General features: G+C 43.1%; 1 protein-coding gene across 1 annotated transcript in view; it reads left to right on the top strand.

Annotated features, from left to right (window-relative positions):
• The window catches only part of ank2a (ankyrin 2a, neuronal), a gene marked incomplete at both ends in the record, with an annotated part of 143112 nt that overhangs the window by 86568 nt on the left and 30297 nt on the right, over positions 1–26247 (top strand). Inside the window, 8 exons of the mRNA XM_083635920.1 lie at positions 582–871; positions 974–1123; positions 1787–3181; positions 4013–4090; positions 4602–4733; positions 8006–8146; positions 9241–9451; positions 9549–9627. Coding sequence (XP_083492046.1) covers positions 582–871; positions 974–1123; positions 1787–3181; positions 4013–4090; positions 4602–4733; positions 8006–8146; positions 9241–9451; positions 9549–9627 — 2476 coding nt within the window. The remainder of the gene's footprint in view (positions 1–581; positions 872–973; positions 1124–1786; positions 3182–4012; positions 4091–4601; positions 4734–8005; positions 8147–9240; positions 9452–9548; positions 9628–26247) is intronic.

Genomic DNA, 26247 nt, shown 5'->3' on the forward strand with positions numbered 1-26247 from the left:
TTCCAAGAAGTTTGCATTGAGAGAAAGACTCCCCACCAACAATCTACAACTGTGAAGGATGAGGCAGGCATGTTGTCACTGCTCACTAGTGACTTGGATCAATCTCTAAAGGAGAGGCCGGTGGTGACGCAATGCCATCCAGAAAAGGATGTTGTCCATGAGAGTTATGAGGAAGTTATATTGACAAGGCACAGTGTCAACAATGTCACTGTCACAATGTCAACAGATGATAAACAACTAAAAACAATGGATATCAATCAAATGGGAGCTATGGAAAGTGGATGGCAGACAGATGAAATCCATGAAGCTGAGGGCCCCAAAGATTGTTCATCTGAGGATAAGGCTAAAACCTCACCCGCTGCGTTGTCACATTTGGATGACTCAGCTGAAGAGACCTTTGACCTTCAATGGTCATTTGGGACAATTCATTCTAAGAATAACCAAGAAGATAATTGTGTAGTTCCTCTTGACTCAATTCAGAAAACACAAGAATATGTGCACATACCATACTGTTCTGACACACCACAAAGACCATCAGATTTGGAGAACCTAAATACTGTGGTTTTTGATGACTCCGAAAGACGGCTATCTCATAGAGATTCGTTAGAGGCAAGCCCTGTCATGGAAGATAGGTCCTCAAAGAAATCCCCTGATTCAATTGAGCCAAGCCCTACTGGAGAATCCCCCTGTCCAGACTCTCTAGAAGGAAGTCCCACTCAACCAAAGGACACTGAATTCAAGATGCCAGCAAAGACAGCTGTGTATGAGGATTATGCATCCCAGCTCAAAGCATGTATTGCTTCTGACATTTACAGAGATGATGATGATGATGATAAGCAGGAAACCACCCAGGAGACCCTCCAACCTGAAAGTGAAAGAAGGGAAGACATACATAATCTCTCACCAAAGGGACTAACTGATAGCAATCTGAGCGCTGACCCCAAAATATCTGACCCTGAATATCTTCCAATAGCCATACAAGATAACCTTCTCACCAGTGATGATACAGAAGAAGATGACACCAACAAAAAACAATTCACCCCAGAGGAGGAGATGTTTAAAATTGTTGCCAAGATCAAAACATTTGAGGAGATGGAACAGGAGGCCAAAGTCAAGAGAGATGGTAAACCCTCAGATGTTTTTGCTCTATCAGAAGCAGAAGATCACAAATGTGATGAGTTAGTAATCAAATGTAGCCCAGTCACACAACTTTCATCGCCTGAGATATTGGAGGAAATTTCTGACAAATATATGACAGAAAGCACTCATGAACATAGAGAGGAAACATATATCAGTTCAAGCATCGACATACACAGGGAGGAGTTAGACATTCAGTCACAACTAAGTGTCAGTCAATCAGGCGAAAGCTCATTGCTTTTAACTCCCACCCAAGGAGAGGTAGAAAACCCTGATACAGAGAATGACGAGTCTATGGTACTCTTAACAGAAAGAGAAATTGGAATACACGAAGATAAAGAAGCAGTCAAAGCTGATTGGTTACATTCCACAGTCACTGACAACTCTTTTTCCAGCTGTGTGGCAGATGAGCACCTTGCAGATCACGACAAAGAAACTAGGTCATTACTGACATATCGCTCAAGTTCTATCAGTGAACCTCAGTCTCTCTCAAAATCTGAAGAGGCTGAGGAGGTATTCAAAGCAGAAGTGTGTACTGATCAACTTGAAGTAGACAGAGTAGTTGCTGACCATGAAGCCTCTGTGCTAGAAATACATTCTCCAGAAAAAGGTGAACAATCAGAGCGTGTGGCTTGGAATGTTGCCACAGGGTGTGAGCATGAGAATGATGTAGCCGTCGATGCACAGGTTGAGGCTGAGGAACAAAGGTTTTCGGATCTTGCAGAAGACAGACAAACACCCGAGACAACACCTGTTCCAACGCCAACGGAGGAGGGAACCCCCAGCCCATTTCAGTTTCAGGAGGGGAAGCTATTTGAAATGACCAGAGGGGGAGCCATTGACATGACACGAAGAAGCTTTGGAGAAGAAGGGGAAGGGTATGCATTTTTTCACATTGGGGACCATCCAATTGATGAAGTTGTCCCAGAGGAGGCTGGGGAAAATCTAGAAAATGCTCTTATTTTAGAGAATAGTAATTCTCTCCCAGATAGGCCCCTTGAAGAAATCCCAACCTCATTATTGGCTGAGGGTGCCCTTGGCAGGGTTCCTGTTCCTAAGCCTAGAACTAATATCAAAGCCTCAGTTGACACATCAGAGAGTGAGCACACACTCTCTGAAGCTAATCTTGGTAGCTCCACAGAGGTTCAGTGGGGCTCTCCCAATGCTTTGGAGAGACTAACGAATTTACAGACCGAGGTTGGGAGCCCCAAAAACCTTGGACTAGACTACCTAGAATCTACCATAGCTGACCTTCAATCAGCCACATCCACTGTTACTCGTTCAGTGTACTCAGAACAGAGCCATGATTCCTCAGAGTCCTCTCCCGAGGATGACGATGAAGAAGAAGAGGAAGAGGAAGAGCAGTGCTCAGTCATTGAGATGCCCTCTTCAACTGATATGAAACTAGAGTCCTCCAGGGTCTGTGCAGGGTCTGACACCCAAGCAGATTATCAACAGTCACCCCCACCTGTCACAACGAAACCAGGCAGGACATCTACGGAGGACAACAGCTTAAAATCCAAAATGCCAGGCAAAGCCTCACTGACATCTGAGCTGGACCAGGTTCAAATATTTAAACTGGAGGAATCAGCAACTGCGGAGCGCAGAACTAGATCTGAGGCTGATAGTGGCACAAGTAAAACCTCCAATAAAGACAGCAGGAGTCATTCTGATAGTGATCATCCGACTGATACATCCAACCTTCTCGCCTCCAGACTTCCTATCATAGCTAAACAGAAACCTGCGGCTCAGCTGGTCTCCTCTCCCCAAGGCAAAGACCAACTCTCTACGAGTGGAGAAGCATCTCTTAGGTCTTCATTGGATACTGAGGAGATAAGCAGTGCTAGTCACAGAAGTCCAGATTCTGTTATCTTCAAATATGACAGTCCAGCTTCGCACAGCTCAGACCCTGATGTCAAGTCTTTGCGGGGCGTGCAGTCATCTTCTGTGATTGAGGATGTATTTGAATCCAGGCCCATCTGGGATGACATGGTGGAAACTCAGATGCAGAGAATCGTCGATGACCAAACTCCAGAACATCAAGGTATTCCCAGATCTACATGGGCTTTTGCTTTCCTTTCTCTGCTCCTTGGCAGCAAGAACTTTATTCTCTTCCTCAAGACATTACCACCACTAGTCATTTTTTGTTGTGTTGTTTTGTCATGGGTTGTGATATTTTGTCTTGTCCTGTCTTTCACTGTGTTGTGTTATCTTATGTTTTCTTGTCCTGCATTATTTGTGTGTGTGTGTGTGTGTGTGTGTGGGGGGGGGGGGGGGGGGCGTGTATTGGCTGTTTCTTTTCCATTTGTATATATGTAAACGCAATCTCAAGATTGACTGGCCATGTGTTTTAAGAAGTCCCTTTTCTGTGGCTGTTTGATGCCCAATGTGATGCATCCTCATGATGCAGACTTCTTGGATTCTCCTGTAGTTTACTAATACAGCTTTACTAATACTGTATGTGCACTCACATTGCTTAATCAACACATTCATATCATTGCTTATGCTTATGATTAACCAATAATGTGCTGATTATCACTGACTATTCTACTCTTGAAAAGTAAGCTACAATTAAACAAGTAAGCTGCTCTTGAGAGTGACAAATCACCAAATCCAATCCTTACGTCATTATCCATGTCAACATCACTGATCCACCTTTCATTTCAAAAGATTACAGCCTATAACATAAAGGGCCACAGTAGCTATTTCAGGATGCAGTTGTTTTGGATTTACGCTTACAAAATAATACTGTACATGACTAGGACCTACTTTTACTTTGTAAAAACTTACTTTGTGTATAGTCAGTGGTGTTATACATCTTGGATTGTGAACTACTATGATTGAGTTTCATGTTTGGCTCCGGCTGCATTTCTAGTGGATTGGCAGGATGATGCTGACAGAAAAGAGGAGACCTTAGCTATCATTGCTGATCTTCTTGGCTTCAGCTGGGCTGGTAAGCTGTCAAATAATGCATTCATATTCCGCTTTCATCTCTCCTTTTGAATCCAATTTTCAATTCAAACCTAATCAATGTAATATGGGGTGGGGAGTATGTGTTTATTTATAATTATGATGATAATAAGAATGAAAAATACCTGTTATCAAGCAGATTTTCTTTTTTTTAAGTCTGATGAACACATTTTCCCCTACATAATACTGAATGACTTTACTACCTTGGAAAAGGGACCTTAAGTGAACAGAAAAAACATAATATCTAAAACATCTGCTTAGAAATTGGGAATTTTGTATTTCTGAGCAAAACTAAAGGATAGCAGTGTATATGAGAATATTTATATGCCTACCAAAATCATATAAATATCGTTTTCAGTAGTACTGAAAACTGCTGCTTTCAGTAGTATTTTGTCATTTGAGGAAGTGTGGGAAATCAAATCAAACACAGGTCATCTGTGAGCACGAGCAAGAGCCATGCACATTTCCATCCTTTTGTCTTTCCACTCCTCCAGAGCTGGCAAGAGAGCTGGAATTCAATGAGGATGAGATCCAAACAGTGAGAACAGAGAACCCCAACTCCCTCCAAGAGCAGAGCCATGCCCTGCTACAGCGCTGGACTGAACGGGAAGGCAAGCATGCCACAGGTACACCGTCCTTTGGCCTAACGGATTGATTTATATTTCGCTAGTACGTTCTAATCCTATTAATAACACTAGTGTGTGATTTACTTGAATAATTTATTAATTCAGTGGCAAAAACAACAACATGTGCACACATTAATTTATTTATTAAAGGACTACACTGAATTTTGGGAAATTGGCCTGTTGGGCAGCTTACCCTTTTATGTGATGAGAAGATTGGCAAAAAACAGCAACAACAAAAACAAAACAAAAAGAGATCCGTTACAGACCCAGGGTGCACGCTCAATTATATGCACTGAAGCACTGGGACACAGTTACTTAAATCCACTAATACCAAAAGTTGACGTCACTTGCCCTAAGTGTGTAGAGCAGCGAAGACGAGTTACTGTCTGCAAATCCTTGTTACACCGGGAGACTCTGTGGCTTGAGTTCAGTGCTGCTGGTCTGCTGCCTGTACCTCTCCAAATTACAGACATGACATGATGCGCACATCAAGTGCATTAGAGATCGATTTAGATCCATTTATAAATACTGACCAACTTTTTATTTTATTTTTTATTTTCTGCTTCTGTATGGGAAACGCCATCGCAAATGCCATCTAGAGCCACCTCACTGACTGACTGACTGACTGACTGACCTGAATTTACCTTCTGATGCCCTCAGCTGCACAAAAATCTCTGAATTACTCAGTCTGCCTTCTTATGTTAATTGTCTATTGGCACTTAATTAACACACGGTATGCTAATGCATTAGCATGTCCACAGGACAGACACATTAACCAGAGACACAATACATGATGTTGGTGGTATCATAACATGCAAAAGGTAAGTTGACCAATGAACAATTTCCCAAAAAGTCAGTGTATTCCTTTAAACTGTCCCTTATGCTCTTGAACCTTCCCATTCCATGTACCTGTATTAATAAATTCAGTGTCAAGCATGTCAGATCAGACAGCAATCGCTGAAACAGGGGATGCCTGTTGCCAAGAAACTAATTCTGAGGGAATGGAAGTCCTCCTCTCCACCTTCTTTTCAGCTGTGGCTGACAGACATGGTCTCAATTATACGTATGGAGAGACTCAGGTTCCAGAGGACCAATGAGGAAATGTTTAGTTATCTGGGACCCATTCCTGACCTATTTCGACGAGGTTAAAAACAACAATTGACTTACCCGGCCGATTTCTTTTGGACCACTTATAGTAGATCCCATGCACAGTATTTTTTTTTTTTTTTTGAAAGCACAAGCATTTTACGTGACTGGTAGCACCACTTTGCAACATTGTAATGTTGAAAATGTATGTACCGGTATATATATTTTTCTTTTTTCTTCTTCTTTTTTCCTGTATGTTCTTGTTTTTCATGTTTTGAAAACATAAAATAAAATATTGGGGAGAAAAAAGCATGTCAGATCAGGTATAACCTTACATTAAAGGTCCCAATTCGTGCAGCTGTAACCTCTTAAAAACGTGTGTCTCTGGTCCATAAAACATGATTCTGGATTAATCTGTCGAAAATATAGCAAACCCGTTTGTTGTGACGGAGTTCTCACTCCCTCTTCTGGTCGCTTACCAAGAACGGCCTGTTTCTATAATATATTCAGAACTAACAGTTCCCATTGGCCGCTGAGGGAGAGCCCGCCCCAGGCTCCCAGCGGCCAATCAGATTAGCGTCTGTGGACCAGCACGCTAGGTTGCGAGTTATCATTAACTAGACGGTACTACGCTAAAGAGGGCATCTCAAAATGCCTAGACTTACCGAATGCACCTCTGCAGTTGCTGGATCACGTACAGTTGGCGTCGCTCCAGCTAGAAGTGTTAATTTTGTGGCTATAGACTAAATGGTGCAGGTAGCTTGTGTGAGAGAGACCCGCGCATTATGCAGGAGAAAGCTAGTGACGTCCCGATTCCCCCAGATTCCCCTCTGGGCAAACGAAGCGTTTGGGGGTGTGGCTTGGAGGAGACTGCAGAGGGACGCTGGATAGGGACAAATCCAACTGTGGCAGTTCTGAGCGTGTGACCACTCATTACAGGGAGGGCTGACAGCAGTATATATGCATTTACAAGTAAAAACAGCTTTTGCACGGAATGGGACCTTTAAATTATCATTCATTTTGTATTATTATTATTATTGTTATTATTATTATTATTATTATTATTTCCCCCCCATTTTCTCCCCAATTGTACTTGGCCAATTTTTCCCTCTGGTGCCCTGGTCGCTGCTCCACCCTCTGCCGATCTGGGGAGAGCCGAGACTAGCACCATGTTTCCTCTAAGACATGTGCAGTAGCCAGCCGTTTCTTTTCATCCGACAGCGGGAGCTTCACCGGTAGGACGTAGCACGTGGGAGGATCACGCTATTCCCACCAGTTCCCTTCCGCACCGAACAGGCACCTCGACCAACCAGAGGAGGCGCTAGTGCAGCAACCAGGACAAATACCCTCAATCCGGCTTCCCTCCTGCAGACACCAGCCAATCAATCGTGCCTGTATGGAGGTAGTTTCGCTGGCCAGCCTCCCCTCCCTTCCATGAGAGGAGTCATGGTGGCACGGAAACAGGCTACTGGGATAAGCCCTCCCCTGCTCTACAGCTGCTCCCCATTGGAGCGACTGTTCCTGTCGCTGCCGGATGTCCGCTCTCCGCTTATTACAAGCTCTGTCATTGGCTCCGACCATGTCAATCAGAGCGGCTTCCGCTCCCTCCTCCCTGTGTGTCGCTGTAAATAGTGCCCTGCCACCTCAGTGAAAACAATGCTAACTAGCTAGCAAGCTAACGCAGAAACCTACATGCTAGCTCGTTGCTACACACTGAAAATGGCAAGTTAGATTGTTGGAAACTATTTTCCAAGGGCACTGCCGCTAAGCGCCGCCCATCGCAATTCCACAATGGAGACCTGCGCCACCAGACTCCTCTCACGGAAGGGAGGGGAGGCTGGCCAGCGAGAGGTAACACGAGGATGTGAACCTGCGCCTCTCACGTTGGTAGGCAGGGAATCTACCGCTACACTACCCGGACGCCCAATTCTCATTCATATTCACCATGGACACTCATTTCGCTTTTAGTATTGCGTCAGTTAGATGCAATAACTTTTATATCAATGTTACTTGATGACAAAGGTGAATAAAGCTTGCCTGTAAAAAATAATAATAATCTTTGACTTGATTTCATTGAAATGTATTCTTAAGTTATGCAAAATATGTATTAAGCATTTTCTTTTCTGTGTTGATTGAATGCTTTTCACTCTAATTCCTATCTCTGTGATTTATATATCCTTCCACAGAGGACTGTCTGATTAAGAGACTGACGAAGATCAATCGTATGGACATTGTCCATCTCATTGAAACCCAGATGAACAAGTCAGTTCAAGAGCAAACATCTAGAACCTATGCGGAGATAGAGAAGACATTGGATCAAAGTGAAGGTAGTAAAGAGTGCATAAACCGTTTTCAGCCAATTTCCATCTCACACACTTTTTATTTTTTTTTATTTTTTATATAAAATAAAAACGTGGGATGGGGAGTGAGAACGAATAGGTGTGTGTGTCTGTGGTAACAGATTACCCACCTCTGCTTGGGGGTGACAGTTTTCTGGTGTGGCCTGCAACACAGATGAAGGTTCCAGCCCATAGAGGTCAGTGTAACAGGTGTTCCCCAAATGGTGAAATTAAGGACAGGATTAATACTTTTCACTATATTCACCTTATGTCAGGGGTTCCCTAGTCTCGCAGTGCCAGCCGTAGATGATACCTCCGTCGCTGGAAGCTTGATGACGTCGACGGTGGGTCTGACTACATGAGCCTAGGGGTTCCCAAACTTTTTTGGCTTGTGACCCTATTTTGACGTCACAAAAATCTAGGGACCGAGACATTTCAAATTCCGGTAGACCATCGATAATATCGTCAGTGACATCATCAGTGATGTCACATCGTCACCGTCAGTGATGTCACATAATGCTTCTTTCCCCCCGCAGAATTCTGACTTTAATCTAAAAATTATGACTTTTTTCTGAAAAAAAAACTGCCTTATGTAGAAGAGACAGTCTAGCTTGAGAGACTAACAGAAAGTGTAAAGTTCTGATTGTGTTTACACTTCCTGTGACTCATAAACCTAGTCTGACTCATATGTGAGTCAAACTAGGTTTGACCAGGTGAGTTAGACTATTTTGAGCAGGTAAAACAGCCGGCGTTTTGAACAGGAAGTCGTGACACAATGGGTCTAGTGGGTGGGCCTACATAAGGTGAATAGAAACCATGTGACCATGTTTACTGCTAAAAAAAAACCTTTAGTGCTGATTCCCTCTTTAACACCTCTAAACACTCAATTCAGCAACCATTTTAAAGGTACAGTCTAACATCTTTATACCGTTGTGTTGCAGGCTGTGCCGTGCAAAAAAAAAAGTTTGCTTTTGTGTGTGTGTGTGTGTGTGTGTGTGTGTGTGTGTGTGTGTGTGTGTGTGTGTGTGTGTGTGTGTGTGTATTTACACGTGTACACACATGTATGTGTTTTTCATTGTCAGTGTCTGTAGCCCTGTCTTCAGTGCAAGAGGATGTAGATAGCCCCAGACTGGTGCGGAAGGTGGAGTCAGACCGCAGACCGCCCCCAGCTGTTTCTGAAGAGGACCTATCAGTAGCTTCCCTACTGGATATCCCTTCTTGGGCGGAGCCTATTGGCCACACCCACTCAGAGAGCATGCACGGTGACCTGTTGGAGGACCTTGAGATCCCACAGTAAGTTATTCATTCCTTATCTCTAAATATCAGTCCTGTTAGCCTCAACATTTACGCTGAATGACATTTTATGACCCAACCTTTTTGTGTTTTACAGTGAATTGAACCCTAACCTGTGGACTTCAGAGGATGTGATTGCACAAGAATCTACAAATTATGACAACATTGATGAGCAAGTAAGTCCACCTCCCTGCTCAAAGGAAGCGGCACTGTGGAGGCCAGCACCTCACTTGTATGACCCCCAGTACAGAGTGAAAGACCATGTTGAAGTTCATTCCACCAGGTCACTGCAAGGTGGCACCGAGTGCCAAGTCCAAGATGACTGCTGCCAAACCTCACCACTGAAACAAGTTGTCAGTGAAGATGAGTTGTTGCAATCACCTGACCCTCTGAGGGTGTCCTCACCTATATGTGTTAGAGACTTTGGTCTGAGCCTATCTGAATCAGACCAAGCTGAGACAGACTTCAATGAGCTTTGGGATGGGTTTAGGGATACACCACAGCTTGGTTCTTATGTCTCCAACGCATCTTTGACCCTCACTCCCAAAGGTGACGCCAGGTCAGCTAAAACCATTGCCAGAGGAGTCTCTGACCCTAGTCAGTTAACCTTGCCACCAGAGGACCGCCCAGCAACTCTGGCCGTGGCTGAAGACAGCATAGATCTGCAAGGCAAGGTCTCTCAGAAGCATATAGATGAGATCACAGCCCGCTCCTACGGTGCACTGTATGGTCATGATGACAATACGATGCAGGTTTCAACTATGGATACGAGCCTCAAACTCACCAAGTCAGGTGAACGGGAAGAAAACACAAAATCCCAAGAGCACAGTGATGCCCACCCAGAAGACATGCCATTCATTGACGAACCTCAAGAGGTTTCAAAATTATATGATGTCCACTCCACCAAGCCCACTATTGCTACAGCCAAGTACAGCATGGCGGAACATACTAGACCGATTCAAATGAATGTACAAAGGACTATTTTGCCACATTGTCTGACCAGTGGCCCAGCTCAGATGGCCGGTGACTCAACTGATAGGCACCCTAGTTTCTATTCTATTAGTTCAGACAGTATGGTAGTCAGGGCAAAGACGTCCTACATCTGTGAGCCTAAGGCTGTCACTTCTAGCCTCTTTGTGCCCATCACCCAACTCACAGCGCAAGATTTAACACTACAATCCAGTTTGATAGGGAACGGGTCATATACCCCTAATTCATTGGCCTCTGAAAGGGAGTGTGACTCAATTTCACCTGTTTATGAAAGGGGTTTCTCGCCTGTACAAGATTGGATGTTGACGGACCCTATAGCGAGGCTATCATCCCCTGAATCTGTGATGTCACTTAGTGATTATAGGGCAATGTCACCTGACTCTCCTCTGGGGGCAAAGAGGGTTTTATCATCTCCAGACTCTTTCAATTTAATGTCTACTGTCATTGAACATAAAGTACCTCCTTATCAGGCATATATGTATGACTATCAAAAGCGAGTGTTTGGTTTGAAAAGCTTGGACAGTGTGGGAAGTTCACGCTCTCCTTTAGTGTTCTCTGATGACCTTTGTTCTGATTCACCCCAGTCCTATGAGTCTATGAATGAGTACAGATCACTGTCACCTGATTCCCCAGTACCTGAGTATAGTCCACCTATACCTGAATGTGTAGTGACACAGGGAGAGGACAGAGCATCCTCACCTATAACATCAGATATAGACTATGGTGAGTTTTGGCTTGAAGATATGTGTCCTAATACTAAAGCATCTTCGCCTGACTCAGTTACATCTATTAACCTAAATGGACGTCTTCCCCCAGACTCCCCCATTCCACAGTATGGGCCATCATTGCCAGAATATTCAGTATCTGTGTGTTCTCACAGATCCTCCTCAATTGAGTCAGTCTCTTCAGACCTGGAGTACTCAGACGTATGTCTACAGGAACTTTTTGCACAAGAAAGACCAGATTCCCCAGAGTCTATATTGTTGGAAATGGATTATTATCATTCTTGCAAACAAGATTCATTGGGTAGTTCAATGGGATTTGTTAATTCAGACAGTGAAATTGAAACAAATTTGGAATTGGCTCAATGTTCCTCTTTTCCAGAGTATAGACCACTCACCCCTGATTCACTGTGCTCATATGATGGAAGTGTTCCACATTCAGAACACTTGTTTACTGACACGAGGCCGAGTTCTTTGGGATCTGTTGTGTCATTTGATGCCAACAAACCCCTTTCTCCAGACTCACCAATTCCCCAATATGGAAACCACTGGTGTGATTATTTCTTGCGCTTCTCAGGAAATAGGTCAGCTTCAACTAGTTCATTAACTTCAGACTGGGATTATTCTGGTTACTGTCTTGAAGAAATGTGCCAAGAGGAAAGAGTAGATTCCCCCCAGTCCATAGCATCACTTAATGAATATAGACCCCTGTCTCCCGACTCTCCTGTACCTCACTTTAGACATTCAGGCACTTTTGACAGTCAGTCTTCCATTTTGTCATGCAGATCATCTTCACAAGAATCTGTAATATCGGATATAGAATATGCAGATGTATGTGTAGAAGATGTTTCTGCTGAGAATCGACCAGATTCACCAGACTCAAACGTATTACACATACCAACATATATTTCAGGATTCCTTCACTATGAGACATTGGCAGATAAACACAGACCTCCAATACAACATCACATGAAGAACAGGCCTATGTCACCAAAATGTGTGTCTTCAGTGAGTGAAGATACTGTTCCTGTTGGAAATTTTATTTCTGAACAATGTGCCCAGCATTTAAATGGAAATAGTCCTTCAACACCTGTTCATTCAAATGGTGACTACGCCAAGGACGCGATTACTTGGAACAGGTCCTATTCTACTGAATCATTAATGTCAGATTGTGATGACAGTTCATCTTCATCAGAATCCGAGATGTCTCAGTGCAGTTTCTCATTCCTTGAACTCTTGCTCTCTGAATCAACTCGAGCCCAACTCAGGAGTCAGCATTGTGATTATTATTTACTGTATTCAGGAGGAAAGCAGACATCACCTCAATCAGTGCTATCAGCTCTTTATAGTTCAGCCTATAATGAGGATTGCGAGGAATTAGCAGAGGAGAGCGAATTAGATGTCCCTGAGCCTTTAATATCCAAAAGTTCCCAGAAACATCTATGGAAAGCAGAGTATTCTGGATGTTTTCTTGAGGAAATGTTTGATGAGAAAATACCTAGTTCTCCTGAATCAGTTTGTGACACTAATTTGCATGATTCACCAATTCCCCTCTTCCCTCATAGACAAGACTTGACACAATTGCATTTGGCAAAACAATCGCCCGCCAGAAAATGTTTTTCAGCTGTTGAATATCCAAGGCCAGATTTAGATACTTGCCACACATGCAGTCCATTGCCCAAGGTCTTCAAGTTTGTGGAAAGACAAAAATACATATTGAAATTTCCAGAACGGATGTCTCTGACATCTACCAAAGTAGATGTTGGTGCTGAACTTAATAATGTAGAGTACGGTCAGACCTTGCGTGAATATGGAATACAAAAAGAAGAACCACAATCCCTTGGAACCACAGGATCATCATATGAAGATTACAATCAGGCATCCCTTGACTGTTGGATCACTGAGTTAAGATCACGGTCCCCTGAATCCATTGCATCTCAAGATGAATGTAGGCCCCTCTCTCCTGACTCACCTGTTCCACAGTTCTGGTCTCAGTATTGTGATTATGATGTTGACTGTTCTAGAAGCAGGTCATTCTCACCAGAATCAGCAACTTCAGACTGGGAATATACTGATTTATGTCTTGAAAACTTGGGCTCCTTTGACTGGTGGATCAATGAGCTAAGATCATGGTCCCCTGAATCCATTGTATCTCAAGATGAATGTAGGCCCCTCTCTCCTGACTCACCTGTTCCACAGTTCTGGTCTCAGTATTGTGGTTATGATGTTGACTTTTCAAGAAACAGGTCATTCTCACCAGAATCTGCAACTTCAGACTGGGAATATACTGATTTATGTCTTGAAAACCTGTTTGAAGAGACTAGACCAGATTCCCCAGAGTCTGTTCTATCAGACTATGAACTTGAAAGGTTGTTTGATAGCAGGTCCTTGTCTCCAGACTCAGTATCTTCCGATTTTGATTTTTCATTGCTTCAGGGCTGGTTGTCAGACTTTAGACCATCCTCCCCAGAATCTGTGGCATCAGATGGGCAGCAATTTGTCTCTCCTCACATGACATTTGCCCACCTTACAAATCAACATTGTGACTATTATTTACAATACTCTGAAAGTAGACCCTCATCACCTCTGTCAACAATGTCAGACCTCGAGTACTCTGGATTTTGCCTTGAGGAGTTGTTTGATGAAAACAGACCAGACTCTCCAGATTCATTCACAACACATGTTGAAGCTGAACATAGTAGTGTACCTCTAACTATGTTCAGACCTTTTGCAGCTGCAAACGCTTTTACATATGCAGATGTTGTGAAAGGCATTGGCCACATAAAACAAGCAGATTCTGCCTTTACAGAGAAACCAGTGGAATTCAGGGCTGCTTCACCTGAATCAGTATCATCGTATGAAGATTACACTCAGGGCTCCTTTGACTGGTGGATCAATGAGCTAAGATCATGGTCCCCTGAATCCATTGCATCTGAAGATGAATATAGGCCCCTCTCTCCTGACTCACCTGTTCCACAGTTCTGGTCTCAGTATTGTGGTTATGATGTTGACTTTTCAAGAAACAGGTCATTCTCACCAGAATCTGCAACTTCAGACTGGGAATATACTGATTTATGTCTTGAAAACTTGTTTGAAGAGACTAGACCAGATTCCCCAGAGTCAGTTCTATTGGACTATGCACTTGAAAGGTTGTTTGATAGCAGGTCCTTGTCTCCAGATTCAGTATCTTCCGATTTTGATTTTTCATTGCTTCAGGGCTGGTTGTCAGACTTTAGACCGTCCTCCCCAGAGTCTGTGGCATCAGATGGGCAGCAATTTGTGTCTCCTCACATGACATTTGCCCACCTTACAAATCAACCTTGTGACTATTATTTACAATACTCTGAAAGTAGACCCTCATCACCTCTGTCAACAATGTCAGACCTCGAGTACTCTGGATTTTGCCTTGAGGAGTTGTTTGATGAAAACAGACCAGACTCTCCAGATTCATTCACAACACATGTTGAAGCTGAACATAGTAGTGTACCTCTAACTATGTTCAGACCTTTTGCAGCTGCAAACGCTTTTACATATGCAGATGTTGTGAAAGGCATTGGCCACATAAAACAAGCAGATTCTGCCTTTTCAGAGAAAACAGTGGAATTCAGGGCTGCTTCATGTGAATCAATATCATCGTATGAAGATTACACTCAGGGCTCCTTTGACTGGTGGATCAATGAGCTAAGATCATGGTCCCCTGAATCCATTGCATCTGAAGATGAATGTAGGCCCCTCTCTCCTGACTCACCTGTTCCACAGTTCTGGTCTCAGTATTGTGGTTATGATGTTGACTTTTCAAGAAACAGGTCATTCTCACCACAATCAGCAACTTCAGACTGGGAATATACTGATTTATGTCTTGAAAACCTGTTTGAAGAGACTAGACCAGATTCCCCAGAGTCAGTTCTATCAGACTATGAACTTGAAAGGTTGTTTGATAGTAGGTCCTTGTCTCCAGACTCAGTATCTTCCGATTTTGATTTTTCATTGCTTCAGGGCTGGTTGTCAGACTTTAGACCGTCCTCCCCAGAATCTGTGGCATCAGATGGGCAGCAATTTGTGTCTCCTCACATGACATTTGCCCACCTTACAAATCAACATTGTGACTATTATTTACAATACTCTGAAAGTAGACCCTCATCACCTCTGTCAACAATGTCAGACCTCGAGTACTCTGGATTTTTCCTTGAGGAGTTGTTTGATGAAAACAGACCAGACTCTCCAGATTCATTCACATCACATGTTGAAGCTGAACATAGTAGTGTACCTCTAACTATGTTCAAACCTTTTGCAGCTGCAAAAGCTTTTGCAGCTACAGATGTTGTGAAAGGCATTGGCCACATAAAACAAGCAGATTCTGCCTTTACAGAGAAAACAGTGGAATTCAGGGCTGCTTCACCTGAATCAGTATCATCGTATGAAGATTACACTCAGGGCTCCTTTGACTGGTGGATCAATGAGCTAAGATCATGGTCCCCTGAATCCATTGCATCTGAAGATGAATGTAGGCCCCTCTCTCCTGACTCACCTGTTCCACAGTTCTGGTCTCAGTATTGTGGTTATGATTATGACTTTACAAGAAACAGGTCATTCTCACCACAATCAGCGACTTCAGACTGGGAATATACTGATTTATGTCTTGAAAACCTGTTTGAAGAGACTAGACCAGATTCCCCAGAGTCAGTTCTATCAGACTATGAACTTGAAAGGTTGTTTGATAGCAGGTCCTTGTCTCCAGACTCAGTATCTTCCGATTTTGATTTTTCATTGCTTCAGGGCTGGTTGTCAGACTTTAGACCGTCCTCCCCAGAATCTGTGGCATCAGATGGGCAGGAATTTGTGTCTCCGACTCCTCACATGACATTTGCCCACCTTACAAATCAACATTGTGACTATTATTTACAATACTCTGAGAGTAGACCCTCATCACCTCTGTCAACAATGTCAGACCTCGAGTACTCTGGATTTTGCCTTGATGAGTTGTTTGAGGAAAACAGACCAGACTCTCCAGATTCATTCACATCACATGTTGAAGCTGAACATAGTAGTGTACCTCTAACTATGTTCAGACCTTTTGCAGCTGCAAAAGCTTTTACATATACAGATGTTGTGAAAGGCATTGGTCACATAAAACAAGCAGAATCTGCCTTTACAGAGAAATCAGTGGAATTCAGGGCTGCTTCACCTGAATCAGTATCATCGTATGAAGATTACACTCAGGGCTCCTTTGACTGGTGGATCAATGAGCTAAGATCATGGTCCCCTGAATCCATTGCATCTCAAGATGAATGTAGGCCCCTCTCTCCTGACTCACCTGTTCCACAGTTCTGGTCTCAGTATTGTGGTTATGATTATGACTTTACAAGAAACAGGTCATTCTCACCACAATCAGCAACTTCAGACTGGGAATATACTGATTTATGTCTTGAAAACCTGTTTGAAGAGACTAGACCAGATTCCCCAGAGTCAGTTCTATCAGACTATGCACTTGAAAGGTTGTTTGATAGCAGGTCCTTGTCTCCAGACTCAGTATCTTCCGATTTTGATTTTTCATTGCTTCAGGGCTGGTTGTCAGACTTTAGACCGTCCTCCCCAGAATCTGTGGCATCAGATGGGCAGGAATTTGTGTCTCCTCACATGACATTTGCCCACCTTACAAATCAACCTTGTGACTATTATTTACAATACTCTGAAAGTAGACCCTCATCACCTCTGTCAACAATGTCAGACCTCGAGTACTCTGGATTTTGCCTTGAGGAGTTGTTTGATGAAAACAGACCAGACTCTCCAGATTCATTCACAACACATGTTGAAGCTGAACATAGTAGTGTACCTCTAACTATGTTCAGACCTTTTGCAGCTGCAAACGCTTTTACATATGCAGATGTTGTGAAAGGCATTGGCCACATAAAACAAGCAGATTCTGCCTTTACAGAGAAAACAGTGGAATTCAGGGCTGCTTCATGTGAATCAATATCATCGTATGAAGATTACACTCAGGGCTCCTTTGACTGGTGGATCAATGAGCTAAGATCATGGTCCCCTGAATCCATTGCATCTGAAGATGAATGTAGGCCCCTCTCTCCTGACTCACCTGTTCCACAGTTCTGGTCTCAGTATTGTGGTTATGATGTTGACTTTTCAAGAAACAGGTCATTCTCACCACAATCAGCAACTTCAGACTGGGAATATACTGATTTATGTCTTGAAAACCTGTTTGAAGAGACTAGACCAGATTCCCCAGAGTCAGTTCTATCAGACTATGAACTTGAAAGGTTGTTTGATAGTAGGTCCTTGTCTCCAGACTCAGTATCTTCCGATTTTGATTTTTCATTGCTTCAGGGCTGGTTGTCAGACTTTAGACCGTCCTCCCCAGAATCTGTGGCATCAGATGGGCAGCAATTTGTGTCTCCTCACATGACATTTGCCCACCTTACAAATCAACATTGTGACTATTATTTACAATACTCTGAAAGTAGACCCTCATCACCTCTGTCAACAATGTCAGACCTCGAGTACTCTGGATTTTTCCTTGAGGAGTTGTTTGATGAAAACAGACCAGACTCTCCAGATTCATTCACATCACATGTTGAAGCTGAACATAGTAGTGTACCTCTAACTATGTTCAAACCTTTTGCAGCTGCAAAAGCTTTTGCAGCTACAGATGTTGTGAAAGGCATTGGCCACATAAAACAAGCAGATTCTGCCTTTACAGAGAAACCAGTGGAATTCAGGGCTGCTTCACCTGAATCGGTATCATCGTATGAAGATTACACTCAGGGCTCCTTTGACTGGTGGATCAATGAGCTAAGATCATGGTCCCCTGAATCCATTGCATCTGAAGATGAATGTAGGCCCCTCTCTCCTGACTCACCTGTTCCACAGTTCTGGTCTCAGTATTGTGGTTATGATTATGACTTTACAAGAAACAGGTCATTCTCACCACAATCAGCAACTTCAGACTGGGAATATACTGATTTATGTCTTGAAAACCTGTTTGAAGAGACTAGACCAGATTCCCCAGAGTCAGTTCTATCAGACTATGAACTTGAAAGGTTGTTTGATAGCAGGTCCTTGTCTCCAGACTCAGTATCTTCCGATTTTGATTTTTCATTGCTTCAGGGCTGGTTGTCAGACTTTAGACCGTCCTCCCCAGAATCTGTGGCATCAGACGGGCAGGAATTTGTGTCTCAGACTCCTCACATGACATTCGCCCACCTTACAAATCAACATTGTGACTATTATTTACAATACTCTGAAAGTAGACCCTCATCACCTCTGTCAACAATGTCAGACCTCGAGTACTCTGGATTTTGCCTTGAGGAGTTGTTTGATGAAAACAGACCAGACTCTCCAGATTCATTCACATCACATGTTGAAGCAGAACATAGTAGTGTACCTCTAACTATGTGCAGACCTTTTGCAGCTGCAAAAGCTTTTACATATGCAGATGTTGTGAAAGGCATTGGCCACATAAAACAAGCAGATTCTGCCTTTACAGTGAAACCAGTGGAATTCAGGGCTGCTTCACCTGAATCAGTATCATTGTATGAAGATTACACTCAGGGCTCCTTTGACTGGTGGATCAATGAGCTAAGATCATGGTCCCCTGAATCCATTGCATCTCAAGATGAATGTAGGCTCCTCTCTCCTGACTCACCTGTTCCACAGTTCTGGTCTCAGTATTGTGGTTATGATGTTGACTTTTCAAGAAACAGGTCATTCTCACCAGAATCGGCAACTTCAGACTGGGAATATACTGATTTATGTCTTGAAAACTTGTTTGAAGAGACTAGACCAGATTCCCCAGAGTCAGTTCTATCGGACTATGCACTTGAAAGGTTGTTTGATAGCAGGTCCTTGTCTCCAGACTCAGTATCTTCCGATTTTGATTTTTCATTGCTTCAGGGCTGGTTGGCAGACTTTAGACCGTCCTCCCCAGAATCTGTGGCATCAGATGGGCAGCAATTTGTGTCTCCTCACATGACATTTGCCCACCTTACAAATCAACATTGTGACTATTATTTACAATACTCTGAAAGTAGACCCTCATCACCTCTGTCAACAATGTCAGACCTCGAGTACTCTGGATTTTGCCTTGAGGAGTTGTTTGATGAAAACAGACCAGACTCTCCAGATTCATTCACATCACATGTTGAAGCAGAACATAGTAGTGTACCTCTAACTATGTGCAGACCTTTTGCAGCTGCAAAAGCTTTTACATATGCAGATGTTGTGAAAGGCATTGGCCACATAAAACAAGCAGATTCTGCCTTTACAGAGAAAACAGTGGAATTCAGGGCTGCTTCACCTGAATCAGTATCATCGTATGAAGATTACACTCAGGGCTCCTTTGACTGGTGGATCAATGAGCTAAGATCATGGTCCCCTGAATCCATTGCATCTGAAGATGAATGTAGGCCCCTCTCTCCTGACTCACCTGTTCCACAGTTCTGGTCTCAGTATTGTGGTTATGATGTTGACTTTTCAAGAAACAGGTCATTCTCACCAGAATCTGCAACTTCAGACTGGGAATATACTGATTTATGTCTTGAAAAGTTGTTTGAAGAGACTAGACCAGATTCCCCAGAGTCAGTTCTATCAGACTATGAACTTGAAAGGTTGTTTGATAGTAGGTCCTTGTCTCCAGACTCAGTATCTTCCGATTTTGATTTTTCATTGCTTCAGGGCTGGTTGGCAGACTTTAGACCGTCCTCCCCAGAATCTGTGGCATCAGATTGCCAGCAATTTGTGTCTCCTCACATGACATTTGCCCACTTTACAAATCAACATTGTGACTATTATTTACAATACTCTGAAAGTAGACCCTCATCACCTCTGTCAACAATGTCAGACCTCGAGTACTCTGGATTTTGCCTTGAGGAGTTGTTTGATGAAAACAGAGCAGACTCTCCAGATTCATTCACATCACATGTTGAAGCTGAACATAGTAGTGTACCTCTAACTATGTTCAGACCTTTTGCAGCTGCAAAAGCTTTTACATATGCAGATGTTGTGAAAGGCATTGGCCACATAAAACAAGCAGATTCTGCCTTTACAGAGAAACCAGTGGAATTCAGGGCTGCTTCACCTGAATCAGTATCATCGTATGAAGATTACACTCAGGGCTCCTTTGACTGGTGGATCAATGAGCTAAGATCATGGCCCCCTGAATCCATTGCATCTCAAGATGAATGTAGGCCTCTCTCTCCTGACTCACCTGTTCCACAGTTCTGGTCTCAGTATTGTGGTTATGATGTTGACTTTTCAAGAAACAGGTCATTCTCACCAGAATCTGCAACTTCAGACTGGGAATATACTGATTTATGTCTTGAAAACTTGTTTGAAGAGACTAGACCAGATTCCCCAGAGTCTGTTCTATCGGACTATGCACTTGAAAGGTTGTTTGATAGCAGGTCCTTGTCTCCAGACTCAGTATCTTCCGATTTTGATTTTTCATTGCTTCAGGGCTGGTTGTCAGACTTTAGACCGTCCTCCCCAGAATCTGTGGCATCAGATGGGCAGGAATTTGTGTCTCCGACTCCTCACATGACATTCGCCCACCTTACAAATCAACATTGTGACTATTATTTACAATACTCTGAAAGTAGACCCTCATCACCTCTGTCAACAATGTCAGACCTCGAGTACTCTGGATTTTGCCTTGAGGAGTTGTTTGATGAAAACAGACCAGACTCTCCAGATTCATTCACATCACATGTTGAAGCTGAACATAGTAGTGTACCTCTAACTATCTTTAGACCTTTTGCAGCTGCAAAAGCTTTTACATATACAGATGTTGTGAAAGGCATTGGCCACATAAAACAAGCAGATTCTGCCTTTACAGTGAAACCAGTGGAATTCAGGGCTGCTTCACCTGAATCAGTATCATTGTATGAAGATTACACTCAGGGCTCCTTTGACTGGTGGATCAATGAGCTAAGATCATGGTCCCCTGAATCCATTGCATCTCAAGATGAATGTAGGCTCCTCTCTCCTGACTCACCTGTTCCACAGTTCTGGTCTCAGTATTGTGGTTATGATGTTGACTTTTCAAGAAACAGGTCATTCTCACCAGAATCGGCAACTTCAGACTGGGAATATACTGATTTATGTCTTGAAAACTTGTTTGAAGAGACTAGACCAGATTCCCCAGAGTCAGTTCTATCGGACTATGCACTTGAAAGGTTGTTTGATAGCAGGTCCTTGTCTCCAGACTCAGTATCTTCCGATTTTGATTTTTCATTGCTTCAGGGCTGGTTGGCAGACTTTAGACCGTCCTCCCCAGAATCTGTGGCATCAGATGGGCAGCAATTTGTGTCTCCTCACATGACATTTGCCCACCTTACAAATCAACATTGTGACTATTATTTACAATACTCTGAAAGTAGACCCTCATCACCTCTGTCAACAATGTCAGACCTCGAGTACTCTGGATTTTGCCTTGAGGAGTTGTTTGATGAAAACAGACCAGACTCTCCAGATTCATTCACATCACATGTTGAAGCAGAACATAGTAGTGTACCTCTAACTATGTGCAGACCTTTTGCAGCTGCAAAAGCTTTTACATATGCAGATGTTGTGAAAGGCATTGGCCACATAAAACAAGCAGATTCTGCCTTTACAGAGAAAACAGTGGAATTCAGGGCTGCTTCACCTGAATCAGTATCATCGTATGAAGATTACACTCAGGGCTCCTTTGACTGGTGGATCAATGAGCTAAGATCATGGTCCCCTGAATCCATTGCATCTGAAGATGAATGTAGGCCCCTCTCTCCTGACTCACCTGTTCCACAGTTCTGGTCTCAGTATTGTGGTTATGATGTTGACTTTTCAAGAAACAGGTCATTCTCACCAGAATCTGCAACTTCAGACTGGGAATACACTGATTTATGTCTTGAAAAGTTGTTTGAAGAGACTAGACCAGATTCCCCAGAGTCAGTTCTATCAGAATATGAACTTGAAAGGTTGTTTGATAGTAGGTCCTTGTCTCCAGACTCAGTATCTTCCGATTTTGATTTTTCATTGCTTCAGGGCTGGTTGGCAGACTTTAGACCGTCCTCCCCAGAATCTGTGGCATCAGATGGGCAGCAATTTGTGTCTCCTCACATGACATTTGCCCACCTTACAAATCAACATTGTGACTATTATTTACAATACTCTGAGAGTAGACCCTCATCACCTCTGTCAACAATGTCAGACCTCGAATACTCTGGATATTGCCTTGATGAGTTGTTTGATGAAAACAGACCAGACTCCCCAGATTCATTCACATCACACGTTGAAGCTGAACAGAGTAGGGTGCCTCTAACTATGCTCAGACCTTTTGCAGCTACAGATGTTGTGAAAGGCATTGGTCACATAAAACAAGCAGATTCTGCCTTTACAGAGAAAACAGTGGAATTCAGGGCTGCTTCACCTGAATCAGTATCGTCATATGAAGATTACACTCAGAGCTCCTTTGACTGGTGGATCAATGAGCTAAGATCATGGTCCCCTGAATCCATTGCATCTGAAGATGAATGTAGGCCCCTCTCTCCTGACTCACCTGTTCCACAGTTCTGGTCTCAGTATTGTGGTTATGATTATGACTTTACAAGAAACAGGTCATTCTCACCACAATCAGCAACTTCAGACTGGGAATATACTGATTTATGTCTTGAAAACTTGTTTGAAGAGACTAGACCAGATTCCCCAGAGTCAGTTCTATCAGACTATGAACTTGAAAGGTTGTTTGATAGTAGGTCCTTGTCTCCAGACTCAGTATCTTCCGATTTTGATTTTTCATTGCTTCAGGGCTGGTTGGCAGACTTTAGACCGTCCTCCCCAGAATCTGTGGCATCAGATGGGCAGCAATTTGTGTCTCCTCACATGACATTTGCCCACCTTACAAATCAACATTGTGACTATTATTTACAATACTCTGAAAGTAGACCCTCATCACCTCTGTCAACAATGTCAGACCTCGAGTACTCTGGATTTTGCCTTGAGGAGTTGTTTGATGAAAACAGACCAGACTCCCCAGATTCATTCACATCACATGTTGAAGCTGAACAGAGTAGGCTGCCTCTAACTATGCTCAGACCTTTTGCAGCTGCAAAAGCTTTTACATATGCAGATGTTGTGAAAGGCATTGGCCACATAAAACAAGCAGATTCTGCCTTTACAGAGAAACCAGTGGAATTCAGGGCTGCTTCACCTGAATCGGTATCATCGTATGAAGATTACACTCAGGGCTCCTTTGACTGGTGGATCAATGAGCTAAGATCATGGTCCCCTGAATCCATTGTATCTCAAGATGAATATAGGCCCCTCTCTCCTGACTCACCTGTTCCACAGTTCTGGTCTCAGTATTGTGGTTATGATGTTGACTTTTCAAGAAACAGGTCATTCTCACCAGAATCTGCAACTTCAGACTGGGAATATACTGATTTATGTCTTGAAAACTTGTTTGAAGAGACTAGACCAGATTCCCCAGAGTCAGTTCTATCAGACTATGAACTTGAAAGGTTGTTTGATAGCAGGTCTTTGTCTCCAGACTCAGTATCCTCCGATTTTGATTTTTCATTGCTTCAGGGCTGGTTGGCAGACTTTAGACCGTCCTCCCCAGAATCTGTGGCATCAGATGGGCAGGAATTTGTGTCTCCGACTCCTCACATGACATTTGCCCACCTTACAAATCAACATTGTGACTATTATTTACAATACTCTGAAAGTAGACCCTCATCACCTCTGTCAACAATGTCAGACCTTGAATACTCTGGATATTGCCTTGATGAGTTGTTTGATGAAAACAGACCAGACTCTCCAGATTCATTCACATCACATGTTGAAGCTGAACAGAGTAGGGTGCCTCTAACTATGCTCAGACCTTTTGCAGCTACAGATGTTGTGAAAGGCATTGGCCACATAAAACAAGCAGATTCTGCCTTTACAGAGAAAACAGTGGAATTCAGGGCTGCTTCACCTGAATCAGTATCATCGTATGAAGATTACACTCAGGGCTCCTTTGACTGGTGGATCAATGAGCTAAGATCATGGTCCCCTGAATCCATTGCATCTGAAGATAAATGTAGGTCCCTCTCTCCTGACTCACCTGTTCCACAGTTCTGGTCTCAGTATTGTGGTTATGATTATGACTTTACAAGAAACAGGTCATTCTCACCAGAATCAGCAACTTCAGACTGGGAATATACTGATTTATGTCTTGAAAACTTGTTTGAAGAGACTAGACCAGATTCCCCAGAGTCAGTTATATCGGACTATGCACTCGAAAGGTTGTTTGATAGCAGGTCCTTGTCTCCAGACTCAGTATCTTCCGATTTTGATTTTTCATTGCTTCAGGGCTGGTTGGCAGACTTTAGACCGTCCTCCCCAGAATCTGTGGCATCAGATGTGCAGCAATTTGTGTCTCCGACTCCTCACATGACATTTGCCCACCTTACAAATCAACATTGTGACTATTATTTACAATACTCTGAAAGTAGACCCTCATCACCTCTGTCAACAATGTCAGACCTCGAGTACTCTGGATTTTGCCTTGAGGAGTTGTTTGATGAAAACAGACCAGACTCTCCAGATTCATTCACATCACATGTTGAAGCTGAACATAGTAGTGTACCTCTAACTATGTTCAGATCTTTTGCAGCTGCAAAAGCTTTTACATATACAGATGTTGTGAAAGGCATTGGCCACATAAAACAAGCAGATTCTGCCTTTACAGAGAAACCAGTGGAATTCAGGGCTGCTTCACCTGAATCAGTATCATCGTATGAAGATTACACTCAGGGCTCCTTTGACTGGTGGATCAATGAGCTAAGATCATGGTCCCCTGAATCCATTGTATCTCAAGATGAATGTAGGCCCCTCTCTCCTGACTCACCTGTTCCACAGTTCTGGTCTCAGTATTGTGGTTATGATGTTGACTTTTCAAGAAACAGGTCATTCTCACCAGAATCTGCAACTTCAGACTGGGAATATACTGATTTATGTCTTGAAAACTTGTTTGAAGAGACTAGACCAGATTCCCCAGAGTCTGTTCTATCAGACTATGCACTTGAAAGGTTGTTTGATAGCAGGTCCTTGTCTCCAGACTCAGTATCTTCCGATTTTGATTTTTCATTGCTTCAGGGCTGGTTGTCAGACTTTAGACCGTCTTCCCCAGAATCTGTGGCATCAGATGGGCAGCAATTTGTGTCTCCTCACATGACATTTGCCCACCTTACAAATCAACATTGTGACTATTATTTACAATACTCTGAAAGTAGACCCTCATCACCTCTGTCAACAATGTCAGACCTCGAGTACTCTGGATTTTGCCTTGAGGAGTTGTTTGATGAAAACAGACCAGACTCCCCAGATTCATTCACATCACATGTTGAAGCTGAACAGAGTAGGCTGCCTCTAACTATGCTCAGACCTTTTGCAGCTGCAAAAGCTTTTACATATGCAGATGTTGTGAAAGGCATTGGCCACATAAAACAAGCAGATTCTGCCTTTACAGAGAAACCAGTGGAATTCAGGGCTGCTTCACCTGAATCGGTATCATCGTATGAAGATTACACTCAGGGCTCCTTTGACTGGTGGATCAATGAGCTAAGATCATGGTCCCCTGAATCCATTGTATCTCAAGATGAATATAGGCCCCTCTCTCCTGACTCACCTGTTCCACAGTTCTGGTCTCAGTATTGTGGTTATGATGTTGACTTTTCAAGAAACAGGTCATTCTCACCAGAATCTGCAACTTCAGACTGGGAATATACTGATTTATGTCTTGAAAACTTGTTTGAAGAGACTAGACCAGATTCCCCAGAGTCAGTTCTATCAGACTATGAACTTGAAAGGTTGTTTGATAGCAGGTCCTTGTCTCCAGACTCAGTATCCTCCGATTTTGATTTTTCATTGCTTCAGGGCTGGTTGGCAGACTTTAGACCGTCCTCCCCAGAATCTGTGGCATCAGATGGGCAGCAATTTGTGTCTCCGACTCCTCACGTGACATTTGCCTACCTTACAAATCAACATTGTGACTATTATTTACAATACTCTGAAAGTAGACCCTCATCACCTCTGTCAACAATGTCAGAC

The sequence above is a fragment of the Poromitra crassiceps genome, assembly GCF_964638095.1.
Source record: "Poromitra crassiceps genome assembly, chromosome: 4".
NCBI classification, from domain to species: domain Eukaryota; kingdom Metazoa; phylum Chordata; class Actinopteri; order Beryciformes; family Melamphaidae; genus Poromitra; species Poromitra crassiceps.